Raw genomic sequence first — 27396 nt, 5'->3', positions numbered from 1 at the left:
CGCCGTCCCTGGGGAGCAGCTGTCAGAAAGCGCGGCCGGGCCGCGCCGCGGCTCCCCGGGCCGGCGAGCGGGCAGGGCGTGGGAGCCTCACCCGCCGGCGGCGCCACGGCCCCCGCGCCCCGCACCTCAGGGTGGGTCCCACGCAGGCCGTGTCGGTGCTCTCGATCTCCTGCAGGATCCGATCATGCTCGGGGAGACTCTCCGCCATCTTGGATGGGAGGGACCCGGCGGCCGCGCCGCTGCGGGAGGCGCCGAGGGAGGAGCGGCCGCGCAGCCAGGCGGGGGCCGGCGAGAGCCGCCGGGGAGGGTTTGCCGGTGCGTACGGGGAGCGGGGTGCGGGGAGGAGGCAGGGGCAGGGGCAGGGGCAGGGGCAGAGGCAGAGGCAGAGGCAGGGGCAGGGGCAGGGGCAGGGGCAGGTGAGGGGCCAGGTGACGGGGCGCAGGTCGCGCTGGGCCGCGCCCTTCGGATTCGCACCAGCTCACCGGTGCTCCGCTGCCCTTGTCTGGGGCAGAGCTAGGCCGGAGGCGCCCGGGGAGCCGGGCAAAGCCTCTCCGTCCCCATGGCATCTCCGGGCGCTGGTGTCCGGCAGAGACCGCGGGCAGCTGCGTCTGCCCGGCGCCAGCCGCTGCGACCGCTCAGGGCACTGCGACAAACGAGGGACGCGCAAAGTGCGGCCCCTGTCCCGGACGGAGCGGCTGCCCGCCCCGGTGCGCCGCGCTGCAGAGACGCCTTGAAGGCTGATAGGGTTCAACGCGACCTTTTTCACTGAGCTAGTTCTGGTTTGGTCGTATGGCTAGTTCATGCTGTGGTCTTGTTTTATTATTTGGTTTTGTTTTGGTTCCCGCACATGCGGGCCGTGCCCGTCCCGGCACGACCCCTGAGGCGGAGGCTCTGAGGGGGTTTCTGCATTCAGGTTATGTCAGTCTTCATTCCTTCCATTCCTTACGTGATAGAAACTTGGGGGTTGGGGTAAAAATAGAACAAAGCCAAGACAAAACAAAAAAGTTTTGCACCTTTATGTGCAGTGGCTTGGTGTGTTTGACTAGAAACTGACATAATGTTTCCTAGTGCTTTGTGCAGCAAAGGGTCGTGTCAACAAAGGAGGAATAACCTATTTTCTATTTAAATTTTACACTTTGTGGCCTGTGGCCAGGGATTAATTAATTCTTGGGTTTTGCATGCTCAGGAGACAGGATGCACCTGCTTTCTGGGCAAAATTATCTGCACACAAGTGGGAAGTTTTGTAAAGAAATAGGCCAGATATGTAAAACTTCAGGGTGATGCGTAGCTACATTTTCCTGTAAGGAACTGACAGCATTTGACAAATGTGAATGCATCAAGGTCTACAATTGCATTTGGCATCCTTCCAGTTACTGTTATCAAGCCCACCATCTCTCCTGCCCTGGTGCAACTACACCTGTACATGAGTTAATAAATGGCACCAAAGACGGTTCACATCTTGTCTATGCTTGTGCCTTTATCATATTCAGTGTTGATTCAGATTGTTGATTCACCTACTAAATCAACAAGGACTATTCTGAATGTAGACAAGTGCTTACAAAGTGCATAATAAAAAAAAAGGAAAAATCCTACCACTTGTATTTCCTTCAAGAAATCACTCAAATGCAGTAACAGTTTTCCCACATTCCTTTTTTTTCCCATCACCAAAATACTGAAGTTATAGATTGACACATTTTTCAGGGTAGATTTAATTTTCTTTTTTTAGCCTCATCATTACTGCAACCTGATGCCTACAGTGCCAGGCAGGCTATTTTTAAAACTCTTCTACAAATACTGACAATATACCTAGACAAATTACATTGCAATCTTATATATATTACTTTTTTAAGGACAAATATGTAGAGGAATCTTTTCAGTTGAACTTTTACCGTTAAACGGTTTCCATAAGCTACAAATAAAAAGAAAATTAAATCTTCAGCTATTTAAAAATATCAACAGTAAAATCTTAAGTAGGTCTGTCTTTGGTGATTAAACAGAAGTTTCATTTATTAAAAATTTAAGAAGCAGTTTATTCTTTAAAAATGTAGCTGTTAACTTTAAACTAAAAACAGTACTACGCAAAAAAGAAAATTTCCCCTTGTTTTCACTTTTAAGAGCACTTTCTTTTTTCACAGATCTGCAGCCAGCCATCAGAAACAGATCAGTTTGTCCAGGTGAAAAGAAAGAGCAGAGTAGGTGACCTTGGTTTGTATTTCTTCACTTAGGGCCAATCACATTGAAATTAAACTCAACTTTCTTGTAGGCTTCAGGGTCAGGAAAACAAAGTTTCTAATATATTGTTCTGACTGAAAGAACAACTATAGAATGGAACACATCCATCATAAAGAGTATAATACTATTAAAAAGAAGCATACCTTAAGGTGGTTCCAAGAGGCAGCTCAAAGGACTGGATCTCAGCAAGGGCATTTTCATATATCTGATCTTTATTTTCTTCTAGATACAATTCTGAGAGATTTGACTTAGTTTTCCTTGCCATAGAGTAGCATAAAACTAACTTTAGGAGAGGACTTTTATTCTGATTATTATAGTTGACTAAGTGACTCTGTAGTCAGCAAAACCAAGCATAAAAAAAAAAGATCCTGTGCTAACCTCGTGACTCCTGAGGACTTTGTGTCCAAGAATGGTGCACAGCTGCTCTTTTCCTGTCTGCTGGTATCATTTGCCTCGTATGCACTACCCAGGCCTGCACAGTCTTTTTTGAGTGTGTGTGTATGTGTCCAATATATATTAGTCTTAATAACAAATTTCCCACCAAAATAATATTTTTACATCCTTGAAATAAATATTAAACCTGAAATTTAGTCATTTTGGAAATATAACTTTAAAGGAATTTTAGACACTAGACATCAATGCTTAATTTCTCTGTTAAGTTTTATGAGATTTTTTTTTAAATTATATTTTCCTTTTGCTATATAAAAAGCTTGCAGACAAGGACTTAGCTGGATTTATGAAAAAGGTTTATGGATCTCCTAAAGCAGATTAGAAAAACAGAGAAACATTTATGTTCTCATCATTTTCCTTTTCAGCATTAGTAGTTGCTACTTACAATAACAAATTGCAGAAAGTGCTTTGTGATAACTGGGGTTTATATGTGTGAGCAAAAAAAAAAGCTGTTACTAATTTATTACCTCTATGGAAAAAAAAGGATAACAAATGTTGAGAGCAGTGCTGCTGTCACATCATTTTCATGATGATGGCAAAGAAAACACTTTGCACAACTGCTGTGAATTACTTTAATTTCAAACATGAGACTGGAGTTCTAGATCTTTAAGTTTAAACAACTGTTTAGAAGCCTAATTCAATATAATTTGTATAATCAATATATTTTTGTTTTTTAAATATTTCAAGGGTTTTAATCAAAATTTGGCTCCTGATCTCAGTACTGGTCCTGACAGAATTGATTAATCCAGACACTCATGGTGCAATTAAGTGCAGGGAAACAGAGATTACTCATTTTCGAGCAGGGTGATAAAAAGTTTATTCACTTCTCTGTGCCCAGTGGGAACACTGAGATGAGTTCACCTCAGTAGCAGAGGGAAAGAACTCTAAAGGCTGCAGCGAGTTAGGGCTACATACAAATTTGCAATGTGTTTCCTTGAACAAGCTGCTTTAATCACCAGTTTATTTTTGAACCAAAATTAAGCAATTGCTCTGTTAGCATTACTATGCAATACATTTCCTGCTTTCATGTCCTGCATGGAGTTGTGAGTAATTTTTACACTTTTCATCAGAAATGGGAGCCTGTGATTGACCCATTCAGCCACTGGATGTCACACAAACGCAGATGAAAGGATGGATGTTGAAACTACTCATTCTAATCTTAACATTCACCAGATTCAGAATTAATTTAACAATTATGAGGTGACACTGTGAAAGTAAACTGCAAATATAACAAGCTTAAGCTTATTCGTGTGATGGAAGAAAGTACATCTACTGCCACTGAGGAAGAGCAGAGGCAGGGCAGGTAAATCAGAGGTGCCTCAGACATCTACACCCAGCCAGCACACCCTGTGGCTGGCAATAAAAATAGAATTCAGTGATGGAAAAATGACGATTTATACAAAATGCTTTTATGAATATATTTATGTGATTTAAAATTAGTTCGATTCTTACAGAGGCTTTGGGTAAAATTTCTTCTTCCTCCTCTGCCAAAAATTTAAACAGTAGCTTGCTTTAGGAAATCAGCTAACCAAAATAAACAGGACTCTGAATCTGTTGTGCAAATGTTCTTGTTGGTATCACAGCTGCCTGGAAATAAATATGTTTAATAACAAAACAAAACAATGTAAGAATAAGCAAACAAATACAAAGGTGTATGACCAAGAAATAGGCAGATGTTAGAGTCTCTTCAGTTGTGGCAGTGGCTGTTGAAGTACCTTGGTTCTCTGGACAAGATCAGACCAAATTGCACCAGGCCTGGCTGCTCAGCTCTCCAGAGTGTTTTACACCCCCACTGAACCTAAGACCATGACACCCAGAGGATGATCCAAGGTGGTGGATCTGTATGTGACCTCAGATCCGTGGGCAGGAGTACATAAACACCTGCCAAAAGCCCTTTCTGCTGCAATGACCCTACTTCTACCCTGTGCTCTCTGTCCAGCCTGTGCTCCCCTTCCCCACTTCTGTCATCTGCTCCTCCCCACCATAATTCCAGTGCTGATTAGATGTGCCCAACATCTACGTCTTTCAGTCACACAGGAGCTTTTCCTGTTTCCAGCTGAGCTCAGGGCCACTCTCAAAAGGCTTTAGGGAACTGCCTTGTTCAAGGAAATAAAGTATTTTTGTAAAAAGACAAAGGGACAAATTCAGTATAGGCACTTGACATCCGCTTCTGGCAGAACAGTGTATCTTTGCTTCACAACTATACGTAACATACTTGGAGGCTGCAACTAAATAGTTTGTCACCAAAGACAATGCTAAGTAATTTTTTTAATGGTACTCTCCATGCAGAAAAGGACAGTAGACATTATCATTTCTGAGGTATCATACTTGTACTAGTTCAGATTTAACCAGGTCAAGAAGCCTGAGAAGGTATTTATTAATCTTCTAGATGTCCCTGGCAGAAAATGAGAAAGTATTTTCTGTGCTGGTTAAATTCACACTATTTCTGTGAAGAAAGTATTTCATTATCTGGACAGTCAGAAATCTCAGGCCCTGTAAGATGTAGAGCTGTTGCCATCTTTCCAATCATCCCGAGGTTTTCCTTTGAAAAAATTATCCAAAGCACCTATTTCTTGCTGAAGGTGTAAAAACGGTTTGCAGCTCAGAAGAGAGCAAGAGGGGAAATTGAGGCAAATTATCAACAATATTGTGAAACAGGATGCAGAGGCTTATCTAAAGCAAAACCACTTTCACCACGTCCTTTCTCCCCTTCCTCCCCTAATTCCTACTCTTCCCCAACCCTAATGGGATACCAGAGGGCCAAGAACTGCTGGCTTAAATCTTGCCTGCTTGTGTTGATACTTTAAAAATACACTTTACCCACATGACCTTACAAAAAGTGTAAAGTGCTGTAGAGTAGGGTCCTTACTGGATATGCAATTCCAGTGTAGATTACTTCCTTTTTTTACAATTGCCAGTGCACAATTAGCAGCTTTGAGTCTGTTTCATTTTCTTTCCCAGTTGGATTGGAATCCATTTTGAATGAATCGTGGAAAAGAGAGGAGGGAAAATGTCCACCCTCAAATGGAATTACTATAGATAATTTTCACATGCAATGCCATCCATAACAAATTACTTCATTGGTCATTGCCCAGATATCTCCTCTTTACATCCCTCCACAAGGACAACAATGCCATTAGTCATTTCTCTGGCATCTCCTGCTCTGCTACTGCCTTCTTTCCTGGGCTCATCCCCAAACTGGACCCTTACAAACCAGCTCTTTCTCCCTAGAAACTGAACTGACTGCTCCTGTTCCCCTTGTGCCTGGTTTTCTGATGGCCAGACCCATTTCTGCCTCTCAGATGAAACATGGTAGCAACAACCTTATCAAATGATTCTTGGGGGAAACAGGCAGATGAGGAGATGATGGAATTACCACTGCCATTTTTTGCCTTTTACCTTTTGTCTAATATATAGCCAGTACATTAGGTATTAGCAGGGAGATTCCCTTTTTTTATTTCAGAGCATTTAAGTGAATTATGTTTTCTGAATAGTAGTCAAAATCATAAATACATTTGTTTTTTGTTTTAATTATACTAGATTTAAGAATTGGACAGTGTATATAACAATCTTCACTAAAATACCGAATAAACAATGTTCTATTTCACATGGGAGCTTTTTATGGTAAATTGTCAGAACAGCACACATCTCTCCCATTAGGAGGGCAGTGCATCACTAACTGCTTTTGACATTTCACTGACATCTTACAAATGCCTAAAAATATCTGGAGAGATCCTCAGCTGGTGCTGACATTATCTTTTTAAGAGTCAATAAAGGCATCAAAACTACTGGTTGAACAGAAGCACTTCTGTCTGACTGCAGTGGGAAGGAGAGTCACTGTCATTACATGTGTTTATATAATGCTAGATGCCATTGAAGAACAAGTACTATTTCATTTTCATTGCAACATACAAACCGTATTTTTTAGCATACCATTTGAATGATGCTACAAAGTAGCATCTTTATCATTATAGAAATGCATAAATGCATTCTACAAAACACTGATGCATAAAATTTTTTCTCTGTGCTTACCAGTGCTTTTAAGGAACAGGCATTGAATAAAACCCTGAGTCAAGGACATGCCCTGGGAGCCTGAGGGCTTTGCTTCTTCATAGGCGGTGAGGAGCTCTATTACAGATACTGTTCTGAGGACATTACTTTCCTTGAACAGGAGGGCTTTTTCTTTTTCTCCACGCTTTTAAGAGCATCCAGTCTTAGGCACAGTGTTTATATTCCTTATGTAACCCAAGAGAACTTTCCTGAGGAAAACAGCCCCTGTTCTAGTTTGGGGTATGAACAAGTCAGAAATTAAAACTACCTGTGATTTTAGGATGAGTGCATGATGGACATCCGACTGGTGATGGCCAAGTGATCCCAGCTTGATGAGCTGCTCTGTCAGCTGAGCCACAGTGAGTGGCAGATACAGTGCCCATTCTGAGTCTATTCTCACTGCAAACTGGTAGTTGTTCATAGTATTTTCAATTTAACTTAATTGAAAATACTATGAACAACTTGCTCAGAAGTTTGATCATTTTTATCATGGCCTTTATTCTTTTAATACTTCAGGAAGAAAAAAACCCAACCTTGTCTGAATATAGGTTTGAATCACTTTAACTAATAATTAATTAAACTAAATATCTCCATAGGCATTTTCAGTCTCTCAGGTTCTTATTTCAGTTTAGTTAGAACTCCGCCTAATTGATTTAAGTGAAATAACTCTGCCTTAGAAAGGGCTATTATCAGATAGTTTTTTGCACCATTTCTGTGCAGGTCAGGCTTATGCTTCTGCTACATTCTGCACTCATGCTTCCCTGGAGTTTTTAAGAGGGAAGAGTTAATGTTAGGTTACCACTGTGTGATGGTATTTAATTGTTCTTCTGGTCAGATCTGGCCAGAGGAAATCTTCAGTATTCATTTTGCTGAAGAGCCCGTGCCTATTCAGTAGTGTTAACAGCAATCAGGAAATTTAAAGGAAGTACCTTGACTATCTGCTGCTTAGATAGCTGGGTCTTATTACTGTGAAAAAAAAAAAGAAAAACCAACCAAGCAAACATTGCCAAATAATACTATACTTCAAGAGAAAATCTCTTTTCCAGTAAATGAGCACAAGAATCATTATTTAAAGTGTCACACCACACTGTTTTTGTGTAATATTTCCTAGCTATATTCAATTAACATGGCACGTTAGACCTTGTAAATCAACACTATTAGCTTTGAAAGGAACCACTTGTTTTTTGAGAACATTCCAGGACACAAACACTTTTTCCAGTGAAAACTGAACAATTACAATAAGACTCTGTTTTGGTATGAAAATAGGAAATGATGCTAAACAAAAGGGAATGTTTGTTTAGAAATTCCAAGGCCATTAATTTATATTAAGAAACTGTTTGTGCTCAGAGACTATAATCAAAAGGTGATGTGAATCATTGATCACAAAAGGACTTTATAGATAAGGAGCAAGTGCAGAGCTGGGTGATTGTATTATATATTAACAACTTTCCATGAGCAGCTTTTGCTGATTCATTTGACAGGAAGTGAGCTGCCAAGAGAGACTTCTCGAGGAGGAACAATCAACAATATTTTCATATAAAATAACCTCCAGTTACTGTATTGTTCTCGCAACATTTGATAATGAATGTTTTCCTGTTCAAGAAAAAATGCATAAATCCCAAAAACAAAGGCAAATCTGGTTTAGTTTTGCACTGCTATAAATACACACACAGGCAAAGTAAGAGCACTGATCAATTAAAAAATTGGAAAACTGGTAAGTACTTGTGAAATCACTGCACAGTTTGGAATTAAAGATAGGGTAAATTATATTCTTTTTTGGAGGAAATAAAAAGTCACACATTTATCTTTCTTCTTGGTTTGGAAGCTCACTGGCCATGTCACACCTGGGATTTTATCCAAAAAGCAATCCTTGGTTTCCATTCAGGAGAGCAGGACCTCCACAGACACCAGCTCTGAGCCACACTGGGGGCTAACACCATGCTGGGAGGCTGCTGCTCTCCTACAAATGGTAGGAGAGCTCCATGCTTTAAAAATTGCAACTGAATCACCCAGCACAGCAGCACACCCTCAGCCCAGGACACCAGTGTCACCAGGCCAGCCTCACGAGCACGTTCCAGAGCACCCCATGGCACAGGGACAGCTTGGCCCTCCAAGCAAGTCAGCCCTGAGCAGCACAGCCAGCCAAGGAGGGGGTCCCCACTGCTCCACCACGGTGAGGAGAGCTGGGGACCTGTGTTACACAAAGTGCACCAGGGATAGTCCACAGCAAGGGGACACCATGAGTTTGGGGGTCCTCTGCCATCCAGCCTGTGCCAAGGATGCTTTGCCCACAATGCCAGCAGGCATCATTCAGCTTTCTTAAACCCTGTCATTGCTACCATTGGTACAAATAGAGAAAAAAAAATACAAATGCCTTCAACTAATCTTAGTTATAACTTAATGTGTGATGGCAATGCCCAAATGCAGTGAATTTGGGAACTCATGGTAGAGGAAAGGGAACAGGAGAGAAAAAGCATGGACCAAGGAGCTTCTGGGAGTAAAAAGTGCTGCAGAATATCTTTTAGACACTTGTAGGTTCTGCTCCAGCTGGATCCTGGTTAGATGTAATTCACAACCAGTTGCATAGTTCTTTAACACAAATTTTCCTATTGTAAGATTTTCTACAGTATTTGTCCTTAAATGCATGGTAACAAATCAGGGGCAGATTTAGGAAGCAATCTATTAGAATGACTAAGAAAAGTTTTAAAGAAATTAAGAAGGAAAAAAAAACAGAAGCCAAATATGTTGGCAGTTGTGGATTTTCATTCAGCACGGACCTGGCAGAGCTCTGGTTCTTTATCTTCCTTTCTTTTTTTTTTCATTATGAAACATGTAGCTATTCTCTGATTCAGGAAATACTAATTAGGCAACCATGGAAAGAAAGGCAACTCTTGCTAAGGAAAAGTGCTATATAATAGGCTGTCATGAAATTCCACTAATTCTGCCACAAATAATCACCAGAGAAAGTACTGATTATCAAAAAAACTGTCAGCCAAACATAAAAAAAAATAATCTAAAGTAAGGATTTAGAATGTTTTAAAAATTAGAGTATCTTGAAATGTTGTGTTCAGTAAGGAAAATCTATTAGCATAACTGGAGTCTGAAATCAAGATAGAGTTTGTATACAGTTAATATAAATTCAGACTTTAGAAAATGGTTTAAAATTGTTGCCAAATAAATACTCACACTCTCACTTCTGCTGGTTGATCTCATCCTGAGAGCACAGATAACAATCCATTGTAAGATTGAGGCTGTCCTGATAATGTAGCTCATCTGAGTGACAACTCAACAACAAGCAGCTATAGTCTGCTCATCAAGCACTGCAGGATTAAATAATTAATCATGGCAAAACCCAGCTAGTGGGAATATCAGAAATTCCTGACTTAAGAATCATTGTTAATAATGTAAAATATTTGAAGCCATTTGCATACTGAAATTTACCAAGGCAATGAGGATACTATAAAACAAAATTCCAAAATTGTAGAACAACAAATTGCATTCTACAATGTAAGCAAATTTTGGTAATTAAAAAATGTAAAGTCCAAATGATGATTTAAATTGTATTTTCCCCTTTGCATACAGCAATCTACCTGAAATACTAAGATTTCAGGCAATATTATCTATTCAGTGGAATTAATTAATTAGAAATTCAGATATTTAACAAATCCTATCTCCAATTAGCCAGGAACGACATTAAAGATATCTGGGTCACATTAAAAATAAAAACAAAACAATTTTTCACATCAGGTTTTACATTAGGAAGCAAGATGGATGCACTCAAAAGCTAGAACAGATTAATTCCTCTTTTCATTATCCAGAGAGGTACATAAGACAAACTAACAAAAGGTACAGACAAGATGTATTTAATGGAAAACAGGATAATAATGAACTTCAGCAGTACTGGGAGGATTCAAATTTGCACTGCAAATAGGGATTCTAATAATGTTAGAAAGCAAACAATTATCTCAGAAGAATTGTTAATGATAATTTAATTTTTTTTTCTTCTCTTACTTTATTACTACAGGATGAAACTCTCCTACAGTTGGATGGTCCTATTATCTATTTCAAAAAATTGACAAGCTGAAATAAAGGGTGATTTAATATATTTATATGCTCATATATACACCACTTGTATGTTAGCCATTACCTGCCACCCTCCTCCCCCATCTCTCAGTGTAACATAAGCTTTACACTTACAGTTTCCTTTTCCTCTTAAAGGCAATGTATCATTTTCAGAGGTTATGAGCCCAACAGTGTAAATTTTGAACTTGAAATGTAGCATATAACATTGTCTCCCATGTCTGCTTCAAAACCTTAGTGGAAATTCTGCCTGATTGAGACAAAAATCAATTAAGTCTTCTGTTTTGAGGTTTTTTTTTTCAATGCTTTGACTACAAACTTTCAAAAGGCACAGAGGTATTTTCCTTGCCTAAGACAAGCAACCAACAGACTTGGAGCCCACCACAGACCACTGCCCAGGCACAATGGGGAAGGAAAATCAGCCTTACCTCTGAATTTTCCTGTGTGTTTAAATCAGACACTTAATGATTTTTGTTTAATGTAGGGTTTGAGTTTGAATAGTACTTTAAGCACTGAACTGTCTCCTTAATGTTTGGAGGGGATTAAGTTCAGAGTTCATTGTGTTGTCTGTCATTTTAAAAAGATTAGATAGTTTAGTTTGGCTCCTACTGGCTATGTAAAAGTCTCTGTATTTATTGACTGTCTGGAGTCATTATCAAAGCCTCTAAAACCAATCGACACCTTGTAAACAAAAGTCCCATTATTTTTGTGATCCTGATAAGATTTACATGATATCCACATTTTTGTTATGATCGATTTAACTGTTAGAGATACTCTTCATACTGTAAGAGGTTATGCGTGATACATGATTACCAATTCAATTAGCAAATTAGGCTTTATATTGGTTTGGAAAGCACAAATGAATGTAGCCCATCCTAGTCTGTGCCAGATATAACCTGCAGTTTTAGGTTTGGATCAGGAAAATTCTGAAAGGTTTCAAATATTCTTCCAGGAGAAAAATATCCTTTCAAAGGGAGGAAATTATATTTTAAACTTGGGGATCATTCTGGTGACTATTAGTAAACTGAGAAACAATATCATGTGGAAGAGTCTGATGTCATAAAAGAGTAGTAAGAAAGGTGTGCACCATTAGACTACTACTATACAATTGTTAAATTGTATGAATGGTTTCCTTTTCAAATAGCTATACAAAAATTAAGTTGAATTAGAGACTTCAGAGTCATTCTCAAGAAATGACTGAAGGGTTTTGGTTGGTTTATAAAGGGGCAAAGCTAAATTTCAGGGCTGACAATGGAACAATCACACTGTAAATATCCTTGACAACTAGTCCCACTTCTGATGCCCCAGGACTTCCATTTGTAAGTCAGATGCTCCAAACACAGCAATGGATTGCAGTCTTTCTGAAAGAGAATTATGCATTTCACTGTACTTATTTAGAAGATGGGTTATAAAATCATAAAGCATAACTGACAGACTAAGCAAGTTCCATTGGATTTGAAAAATTTGGCATAATTTTTACAACCATGCTGTCATGGCAATGTTTTTTTCACCATTCATGTAAGGAGGTAAGTAAAGGTACTCCAGGAGAGGTAAGAGCATTTTTCAGGCCTGATGATATATTGGCTAAAAATATCCCCAGTTTTTCAACACCCAGCTTATGCTGTGCATATCATGGTAGGGCTTTCACATAAACTGATTTTACAGAAAGACCTTTCCTATTGAACTTCAGCTTACATTGTGCAACAAGTCATTTTTTTGTGGTGATCCGTCTGCTGAACATTTGTTTACTGACATTTGATAAATACTTGCTACTTCAGATGTTAATCAAAGGTGTTAATAAATCAAATCAGTTTGTTAAAACCTGGTGTGTTGACAGTGCCAAGGTATCCTGTAATCTGTGTCAAAAGGATCAATAGAAGCAAATGAAAACATTACCACTGTGGGACAATATTGATTTCTGTCTTAGAAATACTTACTTAGCTCCTGAACTAAATCATTAAAATCAATGAAAAATCTTCCATTGACTTCAGTGGGCGTTGGGTCAGGTATTTAGACTGACAATTTTTGGTTCAGGTACTGTTTTTAAGTTTGCAGATGCAGAGCAGAATGGGGGCCTGATCCATAATGGCAAGTTCCAGGCATGTGCGTGATGCAAATTACAAGAAGCAGCTCTGGGAATAGCTCCATTGCGCAGTTTCTCAGGAAATACAAATTTAGAAGGTTTGCATGGTAGGCTAAAGTTTAATCTCCCTCCATTATTACTACTTCAGTTTGTGTGACTTGGTTTTTCAAACTTAAATCATCCTTTTCATCATTTTGAAACACAATGTTTAAGTAATGCACCTTCCCATTAGAATTATTTCTCAAAGAATTTATTGCCTTAAAGGTAAAGGTCTGTGTAATGGGACTACAACCATAACAACTACACAATAGCATCATTAAGGGTACTTCAGTTGCATTTACTTTCCCAGTGCTTGAATTTATTGCTATTCTGTAAAGTCTCTATTAAGAAAAAAAATATGTTTAGTTCCATTTACAGAGCTGACTTTGCCTGAGACAGATTAGAACTAAAATTATTTGAGATAGAATCAAAGAATTCCATCTTTTTAATTAGTCTGTTAAAGGTAGGAGCACCTAAAACAAATATTTAACTCTGTTGTTGAACACTACTGCCAAAGTCATGAAGAGGAAATTTATAGGGAGCTCTAAAGTCACTTGACAATTATTTCCTTGGGTTATGACTTCTCAAATTGCTGTTTATTGCCAATAGCACTACATTTCAACATAAATAGGATTCGTGGGATTAGTGCGCTGTCCTGGTAAAGATGCTTAATCTTCACTTTAAATGAAATATGGTAATTGAACCCCTTTCTTCTTGTGTAAGAAGTGCCTTTAAACAAGGCTGGCTGTTTTTGTACACACTAATGAATCTCTAGTAAAATACCTTTTTGGTCAGAAGCCAGGCTTGCCTTGTTACCTGATGTTCTCTGTAAATATAAAGCATGAGGTGAAGAGGGGGAAGAGGAAGGAAAATGTTCCAATAAGAAAGAAGAATTAACCAATACTACTTAAAATACTTCGTCATCAACGGGATTAAAAATGAGAGAGAAATAATTTGGCCAATAAATAGTTCAAATCCAGAGAGTTACGTATTTTATAAAAAGCAATTTGAACATTTTGTTTTGTTTTAACAAGTTTCATAAACTCCCCCCTCTCTTTTTTTTTTTCCCCTTTTTTCCTTTTTGGCACCTGGACTGAAGCCCAGCTTAGTTTAGCAGAGAGACAGAGATTACCTCTTAGTTTTAGGATGACCCCTTGCAAGCAGAGTTAAAGAAAACTCATCATTCACGATAGGATTTGCTTTGTCAGAGCTGAAACAGTTCAAAAACATCCAGAAAAATAAGGGACCCCATCTCCCTGCCTGCTACTTCAACATTTCTACTGGTTGCAAGATAGCAAGCATTTTAAGATCACTTTAAATAGTCGAGTGCTTCACTGAGATGCTTATTGTTGGGGCCTCTTAAAGTCCCATGAAACATATTCAAGAGTCTCAGAACACTTTTTCCTGAGCCCCTCAATTCTTCCTTAGCTACAGGGGTCATTGCAGCACCGTTCCAGGACCAACATCCGTCACCTGGGCATCCCCAGCACAACCTTCTCACCTAGACAGGTGTTTATTTGGGGAGGCTCTGTGGGCACAACACAGCTCAATCCACACATCCAGTGTCCTGCTGTACTGGGTGGCCTCCTTCCTCCTGACCACTGGGACCTAGCATGGCTTTTGCCATGCCCGGGGGCACGCCCAGGCTTTGCAGCAAGGAAAACTGGTTGGTACAGGTGACAACTGCCAATACAACAAAACAGACATTGCAAGTCTCTGCCCTGTCCTGGTGCTCAGCCCACATGGGTGCAGGCAGGCAGATGATCACGAGCTCAGACCCAGCTGCACCCAGGATACTGGTGTGACCACTGTCACTCACAAGTACGAATTTTCTAAGGATCACAAAGTCGGAAATCCACCAACAGGCACCATTTCCCCAACAGTGTACTAGGAAGGATCTGCTGAAGATTCACCCTTGTAATCCCTGTCTCTAAATATCCCACCAGGTCAAAAACCTTCCCAGGGTCTCAGAACAAATTAACCAGGCTCTCCTCCCTCAAAAACTTTGCTGAGTCAAGTCATGGGGAAAAAAAAAGAAAATATTTTCTCAGTATTTAAATTCCCCACACCCAGCTGTGGGAGATGCCTATGAGGAAGGTAAGGAAAGAATCAGGAGAAGCACAGGCCTCCCTTTGCTGCATAGGGAAGCCAAACCACCAAGGTGGCCACCACGTGCTGCTCCAGCCTGCGCTACATGTGTCTTGAAGCTGGATTTGGGAATTGTGTGGGTTTCCCAGGCTGAAGGACTCAGCAATAGAGGAAAGGCTCTCCCTGCTGTGTCCCTTCCTAGAAATTCTCATTTTGTACATTAGGACAAGCTCTTGTCTTACAGAAAAAATTAATTTTTGTCACTTCTGTTTTCTATCATGAGAACAAGGACATAATGCCTTCTGATTTTGTGTGATTACCAGGAAGCTGCTAAATGACTTTGCACATCTGATGTTCCCAAAAGTTAACATGCAAATTTGTTGATGTTATTAGGACACTGACTGCAAAGAATCATATTCATCTTCTGTCCCTTCTTTCAGAAAGTTATCCCATCTATTTTTCCCTTTTTTTGCCTTATAGATTTTGAGACAGTGGAGTTCACATTTATAGGCCACTGGCTTCTTCTGGTTAATTCTTTTTAATGTTAATTCTTAAATTTCTTAGGACAGCAACATGGAAGTACTTTGTTGAATTCAGAAATGCCTGGTTAAGAAAGCAGAAACTTTGCATTTCTCCTCTTCACTCCTTGTATGATCCCTTGTGAGAATCCCAGCTACATTAACTGTAGCTGTGATCTTCTCATTACACAAAACAGTGTAATGGTGTTTCTGCAAACTGATTGTTCAAATCCATCCAGGGAACTTTGAAAATACAGAAATACTTTCCAGGTAAAACATTCAGATTGCATTAGTAATATAACTGGCATCAAATAATCAAATGTATTGAAGCATCTGTCAGTAAAATGAAGATGCACAATTCTCTTCAGGTTAATGGCATTTAACAAACAGGTTGGCTATGTGCATAGGGCTGACATCTTTTAGACAAGATCAGAACTGTTCTGCTCTGCCTAAGTCCCTTACAGGTTGTGCATGAGCTTTTTAATTAGATTGTTTTGATGTCATGGTTACACACAGTGGTGCAAAGGGACACTGCTAGTATCTCATAGCTGGAGGGAGAAAAGAAAGCCCTGCACTAAATATAATAAAGCATAGCTAAAGGAACCTGGGGCTCCTGGTTGATGGCAAATTGGGTAAGAGTCAGCAGTGCCCTGGCAGCCAGGAGGGCCAAGCGTGTCCTGGGGGGCATCAGGCACAGCATGGCCAGCTGGGCAAGGGAGGGGATTGTCCTGCTCTGCTCTGGGCTGGGGCAGCCTCACCTCGAGTGCTGGGGGCAGTTTTGGGAGCCACAATATAAGAAAATTATAAAGATATTAGACAGCACCCAAAGGAGGCCAACAAGGATGGTGAAGGGCCTTGAGGGAAAGCTGTATGAGGAGTGACTTGAGTCACTTGTTCAGCCTGGAAGAGACTGAGGAGGGACCTCATTGCAATCTACAATTTTCTGGTGAGGGGAAGAGGAGGGACAGACACTGATCTCTTCTCTCTGGTGACCAGTGAGTGACAGGACCCAATGGAACATTCTGAAGCTGTGTCAGGGGAGGTTTAGGTCAGATATTAGGAAAAGGTTCTTCACCTAAAGGGTGTTTGGGCACTGGAACAGACTCCCCAGGGAAATGGTCACAGTATCAAGCCTGACAGAGCTCAAGAAGCATTTGGACAATGCTCTCAGGCACATGGTGTGACTTGGGGATGTTCCTATCCAGGGCCAGGAGTTGGATTTGGTGATCTTTGTGGGTCCCTTCCAATTCAGGATATTTTATGAATCTATGATGATTCTGGCTGGTGTACTTGTATTTAACTTTTGATAATGGCACAGTCCAGCAGACCTGGTAAGATATTCCTCACTGCACTTGCTCATTAATTTAAGAGTAAATCACTCATTGACTAGTGCCAAAAATTCAGAGTTAAGGATTGAGATGGCATTTATGCAGTTAACCAAGTCTATACACACACTCAGCCATCAGTTGTTTAAGTGCTGGACACTCCCAATTTCTAGAGGTCTAGACAGGCTGTAAAAAAGGGAGTGTTTAGCAGAATCCTGGTTTTTATAGGCTTAAAAGCACCATACTCAGAAACTGGAAGCAGAGAGATCTACACAAACAGGAGTACCCTCAAAAACCAAACCAACCTTCAAACTCAGTTCCTCAAAACAGCTTTACAAGAAGATTTTGAAACAATGATTGGTGTGAAGAAAGTTTGTCACCCACAAAAACTCTTGTCTAGAATAAACCCCCACATTTTCATAAATCAGACAGTTCATAACCATGCAGGCATATGTCTTCTATACACAGTTGACCAGATGTGAACTTACTCCGACAAGGACTACTGTCAAACTCTTAAAAACTGTGGAACTAACTTTGAACTTCTCAATGTTGGTTTATATTCAATATCAAATCCAATCTTAGGACCTCAGCCAGCTACTTCTGTAATGCAATGCAACTGTTCAGAAACACATGTGGCCTATGCATCATATCCAGTCACAGTCCAAACACGTTTGCTTAGGTTTTCAAAGGTCTTGTGTCAATTATACATCACAATGCCTCGGTAAACAATAATCTTTTTTTTTTTTTTTTTTTTGGCAAACATTCATCTAAGAATGATGAGTGTGCCAAGTACTGAAAGCTACATCATCTTAGTCCAGCTTTCTCAGCTTCTGGTTTTCTTAATGCTTCTGAAGCAGCTAGCAACAATTCCAGGTTCCAAGTTTTGCATCTATGACAAAAATACTCAGGTTGGATGTCCAGTTGGGTTCAAATTCAAAGTAATCTTTCATTTGTCATTAGAACATATTGCAATGAAAATGCCTTTGACCTCAACTTCAGTCTTTTTAAACTCACATGTGCATACAGATGTTCTTTCTTGTAGACAGTTTTTCAAACACCACATAGCATAAAAGTGGACAATACTATGAAAATTTAAAAACAGAATAATACAGTAATTCTATGATGGTAATATATTTATACAGGTACATAGCTAAGATTCAAAAGATAGCTTAGTCATTGTCTAATGATGAAGGCAAATGACTCAGTGAGTACAGCAGCACATAAAGAGTTCAGTCATTTGTTTGAGAATAATTTAAAAATTATTCTTCTTAAGCACAATGGAGAAATATGTAAACCATTACACAGCAATGTTATAATAAACTTTGATACTTGTCTTTTTTAACTGCTGAGGCAGCTGTGATTAATTTTTTTTCTAGGAATCTACTTGGAGGCTTTCTTTTGCAATGTGCTTACCACAGAGTAGTTTGCTGTAATTAGCTTTGTTTGTATTGTTTGAATTTCTAACTAATGGCATATCCAGGATTAAATGTTTTAATTTTTGTATTTATTTAGCCCTTTCAAAAATTTGACTCATGAAATCTAGCAGGATATATTCAAAGTGCTCACTCATGAAAAGAGGCAATGTGTTAATAATTTGTTATTCATACCTGTAGTAAGTTGCACCCTTGCCTCCTAGTATCTTTGGACTGATGAAAGACCATGGAATTTGATGTGGTCTTAATGTAATAGCTGAGCATTCTTGTAGTGCTAAAAAATCCTTGTCAACACCTGGCTCTGTGCTACACTTCTATTAATTTTTGTAAATACAAGTTCTAAAGAGCAAAACTTCCATTAAAACTGGCAGGTGAATTGATTCATAATTCCCCAAGATAACAAGCACATTCTTCAGATCATTAACTGGAGCCAAGGTTGATTGTGGCTACCCTGCAGACATTCATTTATGTCCCACCTTTCAAATATACTGTTCTCCTGAGCATCTGGGAATACAGCTCTCCATGTGCAGAACACTTAGACTGGGTCACCAGAAACTGAGTATGTGAGATGACAAGTTGATCTACAGAGCCAGGATCTCTAATCTTAGGGTCAGATCATCCCTTCCCTGCTTGAATTCAAAGCCAGACATGTAGCTTATAGATGCACTGCCCAGCAGGTCACTGCTGAATACAAAAATGAATATACTCTTTGCTCAAGATTTGGTGACTTTTAGACCTTAAAGAAAAATTACAAACGTCTTACTGAAGACAGTACATCTTCAGTGAGTCCCTATAAAAGGCCCACTGAAGACAGGCTGTGTGGCACATCCCACTCGAGGTCACCTGGCCAGGAGTGACACTGTCACAACACACACACAGAGCTGCTTAGGACTGGGATAATATGTCTCCAGAAACAAACATTACAGCTTGTTCTCCAGCAGGTTGAAACAAGATAAAAATAATGATTTGGGAAACAGAAACTAATGCTATCTTTATTTAAATGTGACAGCATTTTGTTGTTGTTCTTAAAGAGCCTCTCTGTGCTCACAAACAGCTCCAAGCACCACAGCAGTGTGGAACCACAGATTAACTGCTGGGAATCACAGAATATTCTGAGTTGGAAGGGGCCCACAAGGATCATTGAGTCCAACTCTCTAGTGAATGACCTGTACGTGGATTGAACCTGTGATCTCCCTGCTCCAACCAACTTATTGCTCCTTTGAGGGAAGGAGATATCAGCTGTTTCACACATGGGTGCCTGAAGCATAGACTGATTGCATCAAATACCTTATCCAATATCAAACTGCAAAGAAGTGGCAAAGCAGAAAATTGAACCCAGATTTCCCAAGCCCAGGATTCTCAGCACAAGTAGATCTATGCTTTGCAAAAGTGGGTGTCTCTGATTTATTTCTGGTACTTTCGGGTTCTGATGAGGCTGGAAATATTCCAGCAAAAGAAGGAAGTGGAGATGAGTATGAAAAATGAAACAAATACACATGTAACCAAACTTATTTGGCAACCTTAAGCTTGGTTTAAATTTAGAAAGTTTTTTTTCCAGGACAAATTAATCTCTAAATAAAAGTCTATGACTTGTGATATGAATTTCCTTTTTAAAGCAGGTTAATAACTGTACCTAAAAATATGAAAGAGAAGAAAGCAATTTAGGAAGTCAGACATTTGAGGTTCAATCCTAACTTACTGCTGAGCACAATCTCATAGAGCATTGTTGCCAAAATGTTGGATCTGTTGCCCAGGACAAAAATTTCCTGACCTCTCCATAAACTGGATCAAGGAATGAGAACAGCAGAAAATATATTGGATACAACTGCTTTTCTTTTGTTTGTCCCTCTTAGCTGGCTGGCTGCTGGGTCAGACAGCCATTGCTCCTGGTGCACAAAAAGCAGCAGAAAGTTGTGGCACAAAGACTGGAAGGGGACTGTGCTTTGTCATATCATGTAGCTGCCACAAGTCGCTAATTTAACACCAAACTCCATTGAGTGAGAAAAATGTGGTCCCATGTTAAGGTAGCCGTTTCTTTCGGATTGAGATGTAGAAGGGCTTCTGTCCTTTCCTCTTATTTACCTGAAGCATTTTTCCAGACTGGTACCACCATGACTGTGCAAATGTTGTGGTCTTCTGAGTAGCTACAACTTCTGTAGGATAGGGAAATCCATCTCTGGCAATCATTGAGTAAAAACAGACAAACTGAGGTCGTGGGTCCACCATTAGGCTGTGTTGTAGGGTAAATTCAGACCTGATCAGGTATGATGTTTATCATGATCACATACATCTTGGTAAATCTGTTACATTTAATCTTTTAAAAAGAATAAAATATATTTAACATTTACAGAAACACTGCGTGCTGTGCTTTATGTTATAGATCCTACATTTGTAATCAGGTACAAGGCTCCAGGAACTCAAATTTATCTATTGGAACCACAGACAGAAATTTACACATATTGTATAGAAGCTTGTCTGCATACTCCACTGTAATTGCTTCAGCTTCCAGAAGGCAGCAAATTGCTAAGATAGGTGTTTTTCAGCTTAGCACCATGCTCCCAACAAGATGAAAACAGCTTGTGGTAAATATAATAGCTAGCAGCCAGAACAATGGCAATTAGGACAACAGCCTAAGTCCTGTGGTGGCTCTGGAAAATGTGTGAACGGTCTTGCTAGTGTAGTGATAAGAAGTTTAAATTAACATTCATTAGCATCTCTGGGAGTCCTACAGCAGCCCCAGGCCAAGAAATCATGAAGCTGGTGCTTCTTCCTCCTGGCTAGCTTTGGCTGGATGTAAGCAGAGCTGACATCACCTTACATGCTTCTCCAAGCGGAGACGTGGGGCTCTGAATCAAGACCGAAAAACCCCAAACTGGATGACACTAAAGCTACGCCCCTCCCCCCAAAACAAATACAACCCCTCTAAAAATAAAATTAAAATAAACTTTCTATTTAAAGGCACTGGCTTAATTAGAACGATTAATTAGTAATTCACTTGTTCAGACCTTTCATGCCCACTCGAGACCATGAGTCTACAAGCCATAGACTCTCCAGAGACGTGGACCTGCTGTACATCCTCAGTGACATAGGGTACCATCTTCTATTTAAACACTTAAAACTTTATGAATAATAAAAAAAAAATTTCAAAAAAGGGGCAGGTGAGTTGTAGAGTGCAGTTGTAGGGTAGTGTGAGATTTCACAAAGCAGAACTACGCAAAACTTCCAGTTTTCACTGTGCAAATGTGTGTATGTGAAAAACTATATGGCTGATTAGTAGCTGTAAAGTCTTTTTCACAGCACTGATTATCCATATTGACTAACAAAAGCAGGGTTTCCCTCACGCCCAGTGAAAACAGACATATTCTTCATGAGGCAACAGTAACAGTTACTTCCTGCAAAGTACTGTTATTTTCGAAGTAAAACTATTTTGAAGAACAGGACAAGTTTTTTTTTGAGGTAGGTTCCTGACTTTCACTTTTGCTATATAATCTAACTGAAAGAAAAAGGGAGAAAAGTTCAACTTCTAAAAAAAAAGTCCTTGGTTTTATGCATTTCCCTGTTTTCTGGCCAGCAGTGAGAGTTCATTCCTCACAAAGGACTGACAAGGCTCAAAATTACAGCACACAGCAACATGTCCTGCATTTCTCAAAAATTTCCTTAGCTCTACTAAGTGCTAAGGCCCACACCAGCCCTTCTGTGGAAAAAGTGGTAGGAGGCAGCAGCCAAAGGCAGGAAGACAAAATGAAGTGCCTCTCAGGGTTTCCTTGGCATAGTGAGGCAAAGTGGAAACCAGTGGAATTAGAAAACTCGATTATTTCCCAGATTGCATTTAAGGACTGACAAAATTCTACCAGCATCCCTGCAGGTTTGGGCTTTGGGGCCCCTTTGTTCAGATGGGATGGCTCTGCTCGGGTCACATTGCTGACTGGCTCCCCCAGCAGTTGCCTGATGGGATTTAGAGCAATCTCCTGATCACGTTCATCAACTAATACACAGTTAAAATAATTGGAAAAAGGAGAATGAAAAAACCCTCAATCAGTTTCTGTGTCCACTTTCTAATAATAACAACTTTTTTTTTTTTTTCTTTCACAGGTAAAGAAAGAGACATGAAGAGAGACTTTTACTTTGTCTTTTACTGCTGAGTAATTTAAACCTTTTCTTCCTCCCTTGTATAGTAGTAGAAGATTTTACTAACCAGAGGGCATGTTACATCATGGACCTGAGAGTGGATACTGTCTTAATTTCATATTGTCATGTTTGCATCTATCACGTGGTTAAAACATACACCAGAAGTGTGTATGGGAAGGAGCAGAAGTGGATCTGAAGCTGCAGCTTCCCAGCCTGGGCTGTGCAATGCTACTTATCAGCCAGCATGGAGCCAACTCGTGTGGAGCAGGAGGGCCAATACAGCTGGGTAAGATACTGCAAGGGGCGTGGGACAGGGTGGTGTTAAAAACCAGAGTCAGCGCAGAGGAGCTGCTGCTGGGAGCAGAAGTATTGCTCCACAGTTTGAATGGACTTCCTGTGGCTGCCCTGAGACAACATCTGGCAGTGCAGCCTGCTCTGCTGGAAAGGGAACTCCTCTGGCAAGCCTGGAGAAAATAGAAACAGAGCCACGAAGGTGGAAAGCAGGTTCGTAACCTGTAACCAACCTCCTACAGTAACTGTTGGTATTTGTTATAGCCTCATTAAGCTCATTTGACACATCGTTGTCTAGATAACCATCTACCATTTCAGATTTGTGGGAACAATAGCCAGCTGAAAATACAAGGATTCAAAACTTTAGAATTCTTTATTTTGTAATGTAAGCAGACACTCCAACAGTGTACACCAAGTAAACCCCATCTGAGTCTGGGGTTTTTGAGTCTTTTTGATTGTAGAAGCAATATTTTTGTTTTCGTTGTAGTTTACATAGTAAAAACAGACAAACCATGTCACTGTTTAAAAAGTGGTAAATTTAAAAACAAGAAGTGAAACAGTGCAGATACCTGAAACTACACCAATTCTGCTAGCTTTGCTACACTACCAACAGAAATAGTCCTGTCCTGTTTAGATAGACTTTGTTTTGCTACATGACTGCATATGCAGTGAAGTGATATCAAGTCCTGAGGGTCCACTCCTTTGATGAGTTAAGCACACAAAGGCCCACATTTTGATGCAATCTGATATCATATATTTAAGTCCTAGACAAACTGCAACTGTGAGGAAGTGATAAACAGAACTTCCTGCACAAAGCTGCCTGAGATAACACTTTCCATGGACTGGAAAAAAAGAGACATGATTGCTACAGAACTAAAAGGGAACTGTTCTGCTCTTAATAAATAACCCTTTCTTTTTCACGTGGCTGTTGCAAAAGCCAAAGCACAAGTGACTAAGATTCAGTAAGCTGCGAAGCAGTTCTACTCACACATTGCTGAAATGATTCTTTGAGGAACTACACTTAATTCTGAGCTCCACATCCATGTTCTCCCAGAGGCTTCTGTGCTGCAGCTGCTGCCCTGCAATTCAGAAACCTCCTAGTTAATATTTTTACTTACATTTTAAAGAAAATTTTAAAGAAAACTAAACTAAAAACTTTAGTCAAATGAAGGAATAAGGAGGGACTGTTTAAAGAATAAGGCTAGATTTGTCTTCTATGAGGGAAAAACCCTGTAGGAAATAGGATTAATTCCTTCTCATGGAATTTCCTCCCAATTTTGCATCAATGTCACCTCAAACTCCAAGAAATTTATTATATTTATAATCACTTTGAATTCATTTTGTGATTCTTTGAGCAGCCAAGTTTTCCTCACGCTGAAAGTCATGAGGGAAATGAGCTTCAAATGAAAGTATTTATCATACACCAGAAGTTGGGGTTTTTATTAGAATTTAGAAAATGTTTAAAATATGGAGGTATTTCTTCATATACAAACTGACTAGAGCACAAAATAGAAACCCATGGAAGTTAAAGGTCCAAAGCACAAGCAATTTCTAATACAATGTATCAAGAATTCATAATAAACTCTTCAAGGGTGAACCAACACTTGAAAAATACTTACACATTATCAAAAGCACAGAGAAATCACTGAATCCTGGAAGATTTTCCACAGGTGCTTCTACAACAGCTCACCTGCTATGCAGACTCTACTCTCACCTTACACAGGGGTGTCCTAGAACCAGCCTTGACATCGAGTCCTTCTGAGACACCAGAAGGCTCCAGACTCCATTACAACCTGTTCTTTATAAAGTATTTTTGCTAACATTCATCAGTTCTGTGCATTTCTTTTTAACCTAATGTTTACACTATTTTTTAGGAGCTCAGATTGTGTTACAAGTGGGAAAAGCAACTGCAGTATATTAAAAATCAATCAAATGCTACCTATTTTTGAAACATTTAAAAAACTTCTGCTGCTATTGCAAGTTTGAGAAGAAATAAGGGAAGCACAATCATCAATTAAATTAATGTGACATCTACTAGTGATATTCTCAAGGACTTGCCCTGTACAGTGTTTCTTGACACATAAAGAGCCATAATATCATCATTTCTTCTGGTCCCTTTTGTACCCCACACGCTGCTGGCTGCGCCTTCCCAGCGTCCGTGCAGGCGGCTCTGAGCGTGCAGAGCAGTGCTGAAAATGCCCACAGCACAACCGTGCTGAGCCCAGGCAAAACGAGGCAGAGCTATGCAGGGCTTTCACTCTGTGAAACACCAAGTTATTAAAAACAAACCACCCTTTCAGCAGCCTTTTCATTTGTCCCCTTTCAGAAGGCTGGGCTAGAGCAGAGCCACAGCGATGGGGCACTGCCCTGGCAGTAATCGGTGCGGCAGGCAGGGAGGGGAAGAGGAGATCAGATTTACTCTGGAGAATGTGAAATGAAAGCACAGTCCAGTGATTGCTGATAACTCTGCTGTCAGGGTGTGTGGCTGCAGAAAATAGCAGGCCTCATGATTCTTTTTCTCATAGCCTCTTAGCCACACACTTGAGCAAAGAACCAAAAGCTATGGATGACTACAGGCTTCTTGTGATTTATGAGACAGTAACTATCATAGTGGCAGCAATAAGTAAAAATTTTTAATATAAATAATAAAATACACAAGTGCTTGTCAATTTAGGCATTTTTCCATTGTCTCTACATCCTATTAGAAATATGGAAACTCACTCATTTTTAATCAAATTCAAAATTGATTGCTTTCCCTTTAAACTTGCACACTTACTAATTTTATTCTGAGCTCTTGTACATTCCCTTTCCTGGAAAGATTTATCTTGCAGATAAATTAATGTAATCAGTTAGATAACAATTTATATGTTTCAGGTGCAAGTTGTTTTTGAATAAAAAAAAATTAAATTACTTTTTTTGGGGGGGGAAGTCCAGGGCTGCTTATTCACTTGGGAATTATGGTAAAAATTTTTGAACAAACATTTTTATCGCTGTCAAAACAAGTTTCATTTTCATTATACTAAGTTATCTTGAAACCAATATTTAGTATAACACTTGAGTGACTAGCTTATTGTTACTTAGATAGCACAGTGATAGGCACCTCAGAAAGAGCAAAAATAGATAGTAGACTAAACTATAAGTGGCAAACATTCTCAGTCTCCTCCTCCTTTACTATGAATACAACTGAAAATCTTCACATTGGTGGTAATCTCTTAATGGGCTTGAGCTCTTTATCTTGGCTATGAATTAATTATTGATTTTTCAACTGCAAATATGAGCCTGCTGTGCAGACACTTGTGGCTACAGAAAGAGTGCTCATCTGATGTGAATCAGTGGACAGAGGAATATTGTGCGTCAGCAACCAATCCTTAAAATAAATAAAATGTCACTTAAATATTGTAAAAACAACAAACAAAAACCCATTTGATTTTTAGTGTTGCAAATGGAACGCTGTGCCAACTTTGCTCTGCATAACAAGTCTCAAAAACCTCTCCTGGGAATGTTTATATTGTGTTTCTATCCAGACTTTATATTTGCTTTGAATTGTGACAACAGTTTGACCGTTTTCATGTTAAAAGTTTCCTGCCTTTGTCATGAAAGGCGCTTTTCATCAATATAGACAAGAGTCATAACAGGAACTCAGGGATACCACTGCAAACTTTATGAGCACCTGCCTGGAAGTGCTTGAGCCCCAGTACCATCCCTACATCCCCCCTCAGTCCATGTCCTCAGCCAGTGGCAGGACCCTAAACGGCCCTGAGAGAAAGCAGAGGGCACCCAGACCCAAATCCTGCTGCTGCTGCCCCTCTGGCAGGGGCAAGGGCCGGCGGGAGGCACCGGCTGAGTCCGCAAGTGGAAGGACAGAGAGAGCTTGGAGCAGGAATCTGAGTGCCAGGATGGCAGAGAAAGGGCTCTGCTAAAATGCTCTTGGAGATGTCTGTCCCACACCCCAGCCCATTTTGGTCAGCATTTATAGTTATGAAGGTGGTTCTTTTAAATATAGTCTGACAAAGGATTTTAGAATGGACTGTAACTGTCCTGCTAATCTTAACTGCACATTTCAGAGTCACTGACAATGCCACAGAAATGCTGATAACTTTAACTAGCTATGCTATCAGTTATTAAAGATAGCTACGTGTTTAAAAATTAGGGGAAAAATATTGTTAGTTTTCTGTTCTGGTATGATAGAATAAGAACTTTGGCAGGCATGCTCAGATCCTTCTGCACTGGGAAGAGCAAACAGTACAAAATATTTTAGAGAGGTTTTTATGTACCTCAATACACATACATTTGTATGCATAAATGGAAAAATCTTGGAAATGAAGAACTCTCACACAAACTTGCGTACCAGTTTGTGTTTTGATTTTTTACATTGAACACTGCAGAGCAGTTTGCTGTTTCCACACATACACCCCAAGTCAAGTAAACTATTCATGTCCCAGTATCTTGAAATATATTGACTTCCCCTTATGGAAAATTCTACTTGAAAGATAAGGCCATGCACAAGACTGAAATAATACTGATCAGGCAGAAGTCACAGTGTGTTTGACTAGAAGAATTAGTAACCTCAAAATTCCATTGCAATAAAGAGAAATCAGAAAGTATGATTGGCCTTTTAGGTTGTTTTACTTGAGTAACAAGTAGACTGAACTTCCTTTTTTTTTCAAAGTGTAGTCAAA

At 39.8% G+C, this 27396-nt stretch overlaps 1 protein-coding gene and 1 long non-coding RNA gene across 5 annotated transcripts in view; one reads left to right on the top strand and one right to left on the bottom strand.

Annotated features, from left to right (window-relative positions):
* Window positions 1–2497, bottom strand: part of EXOC6 (exocyst complex component 6) — an 89049-nt gene extending 86552 nt beyond the window's left edge. The window contains exon 1 of one of the 4 annotated variants that reach the window (XM_053948952.1): window positions 2376–2497. In XM_053948952.1, coding sequence (XP_053804927.1) covers window positions 2376–2497 — 122 coding nt within the window. Of the gene's footprint in view, window positions 1–125; window positions 310–2375 lie in introns of those variants that run through there. The other 3 variants (XM_053948956.1, XM_053948955.1, XM_053948954.1) reach the window with 3 other exon arrangements.
* Window positions 232–10837, top strand: LOC128791355 (uncharacterized). Its single transcript, XR_008432034.1, has 3 exons — window positions 232–315; window positions 2136–2192; window positions 10757–10837. It is a non-coding gene; the product is annotated as an uncharacterized LOC128791355 (long non-coding RNA).
* The last annotated feature ends 16559 nt before the right edge of the window (window positions 10838–27396 follow it).

This window comes from Vidua chalybeata, chromosome 8, assembly GCF_026979565.1.
Source record: "Vidua chalybeata isolate OUT-0048 chromosome 8, bVidCha1 merged haplotype, whole genome shotgun sequence".
NCBI classification, from domain to species: domain Eukaryota; kingdom Metazoa; phylum Chordata; class Aves; order Passeriformes; family Viduidae; genus Vidua; species Vidua chalybeata.
The sequence above is the reverse complement of the archived record's forward strand: the minus strand, read 5'-3'. Positions and strand labels throughout refer to the sequence as shown.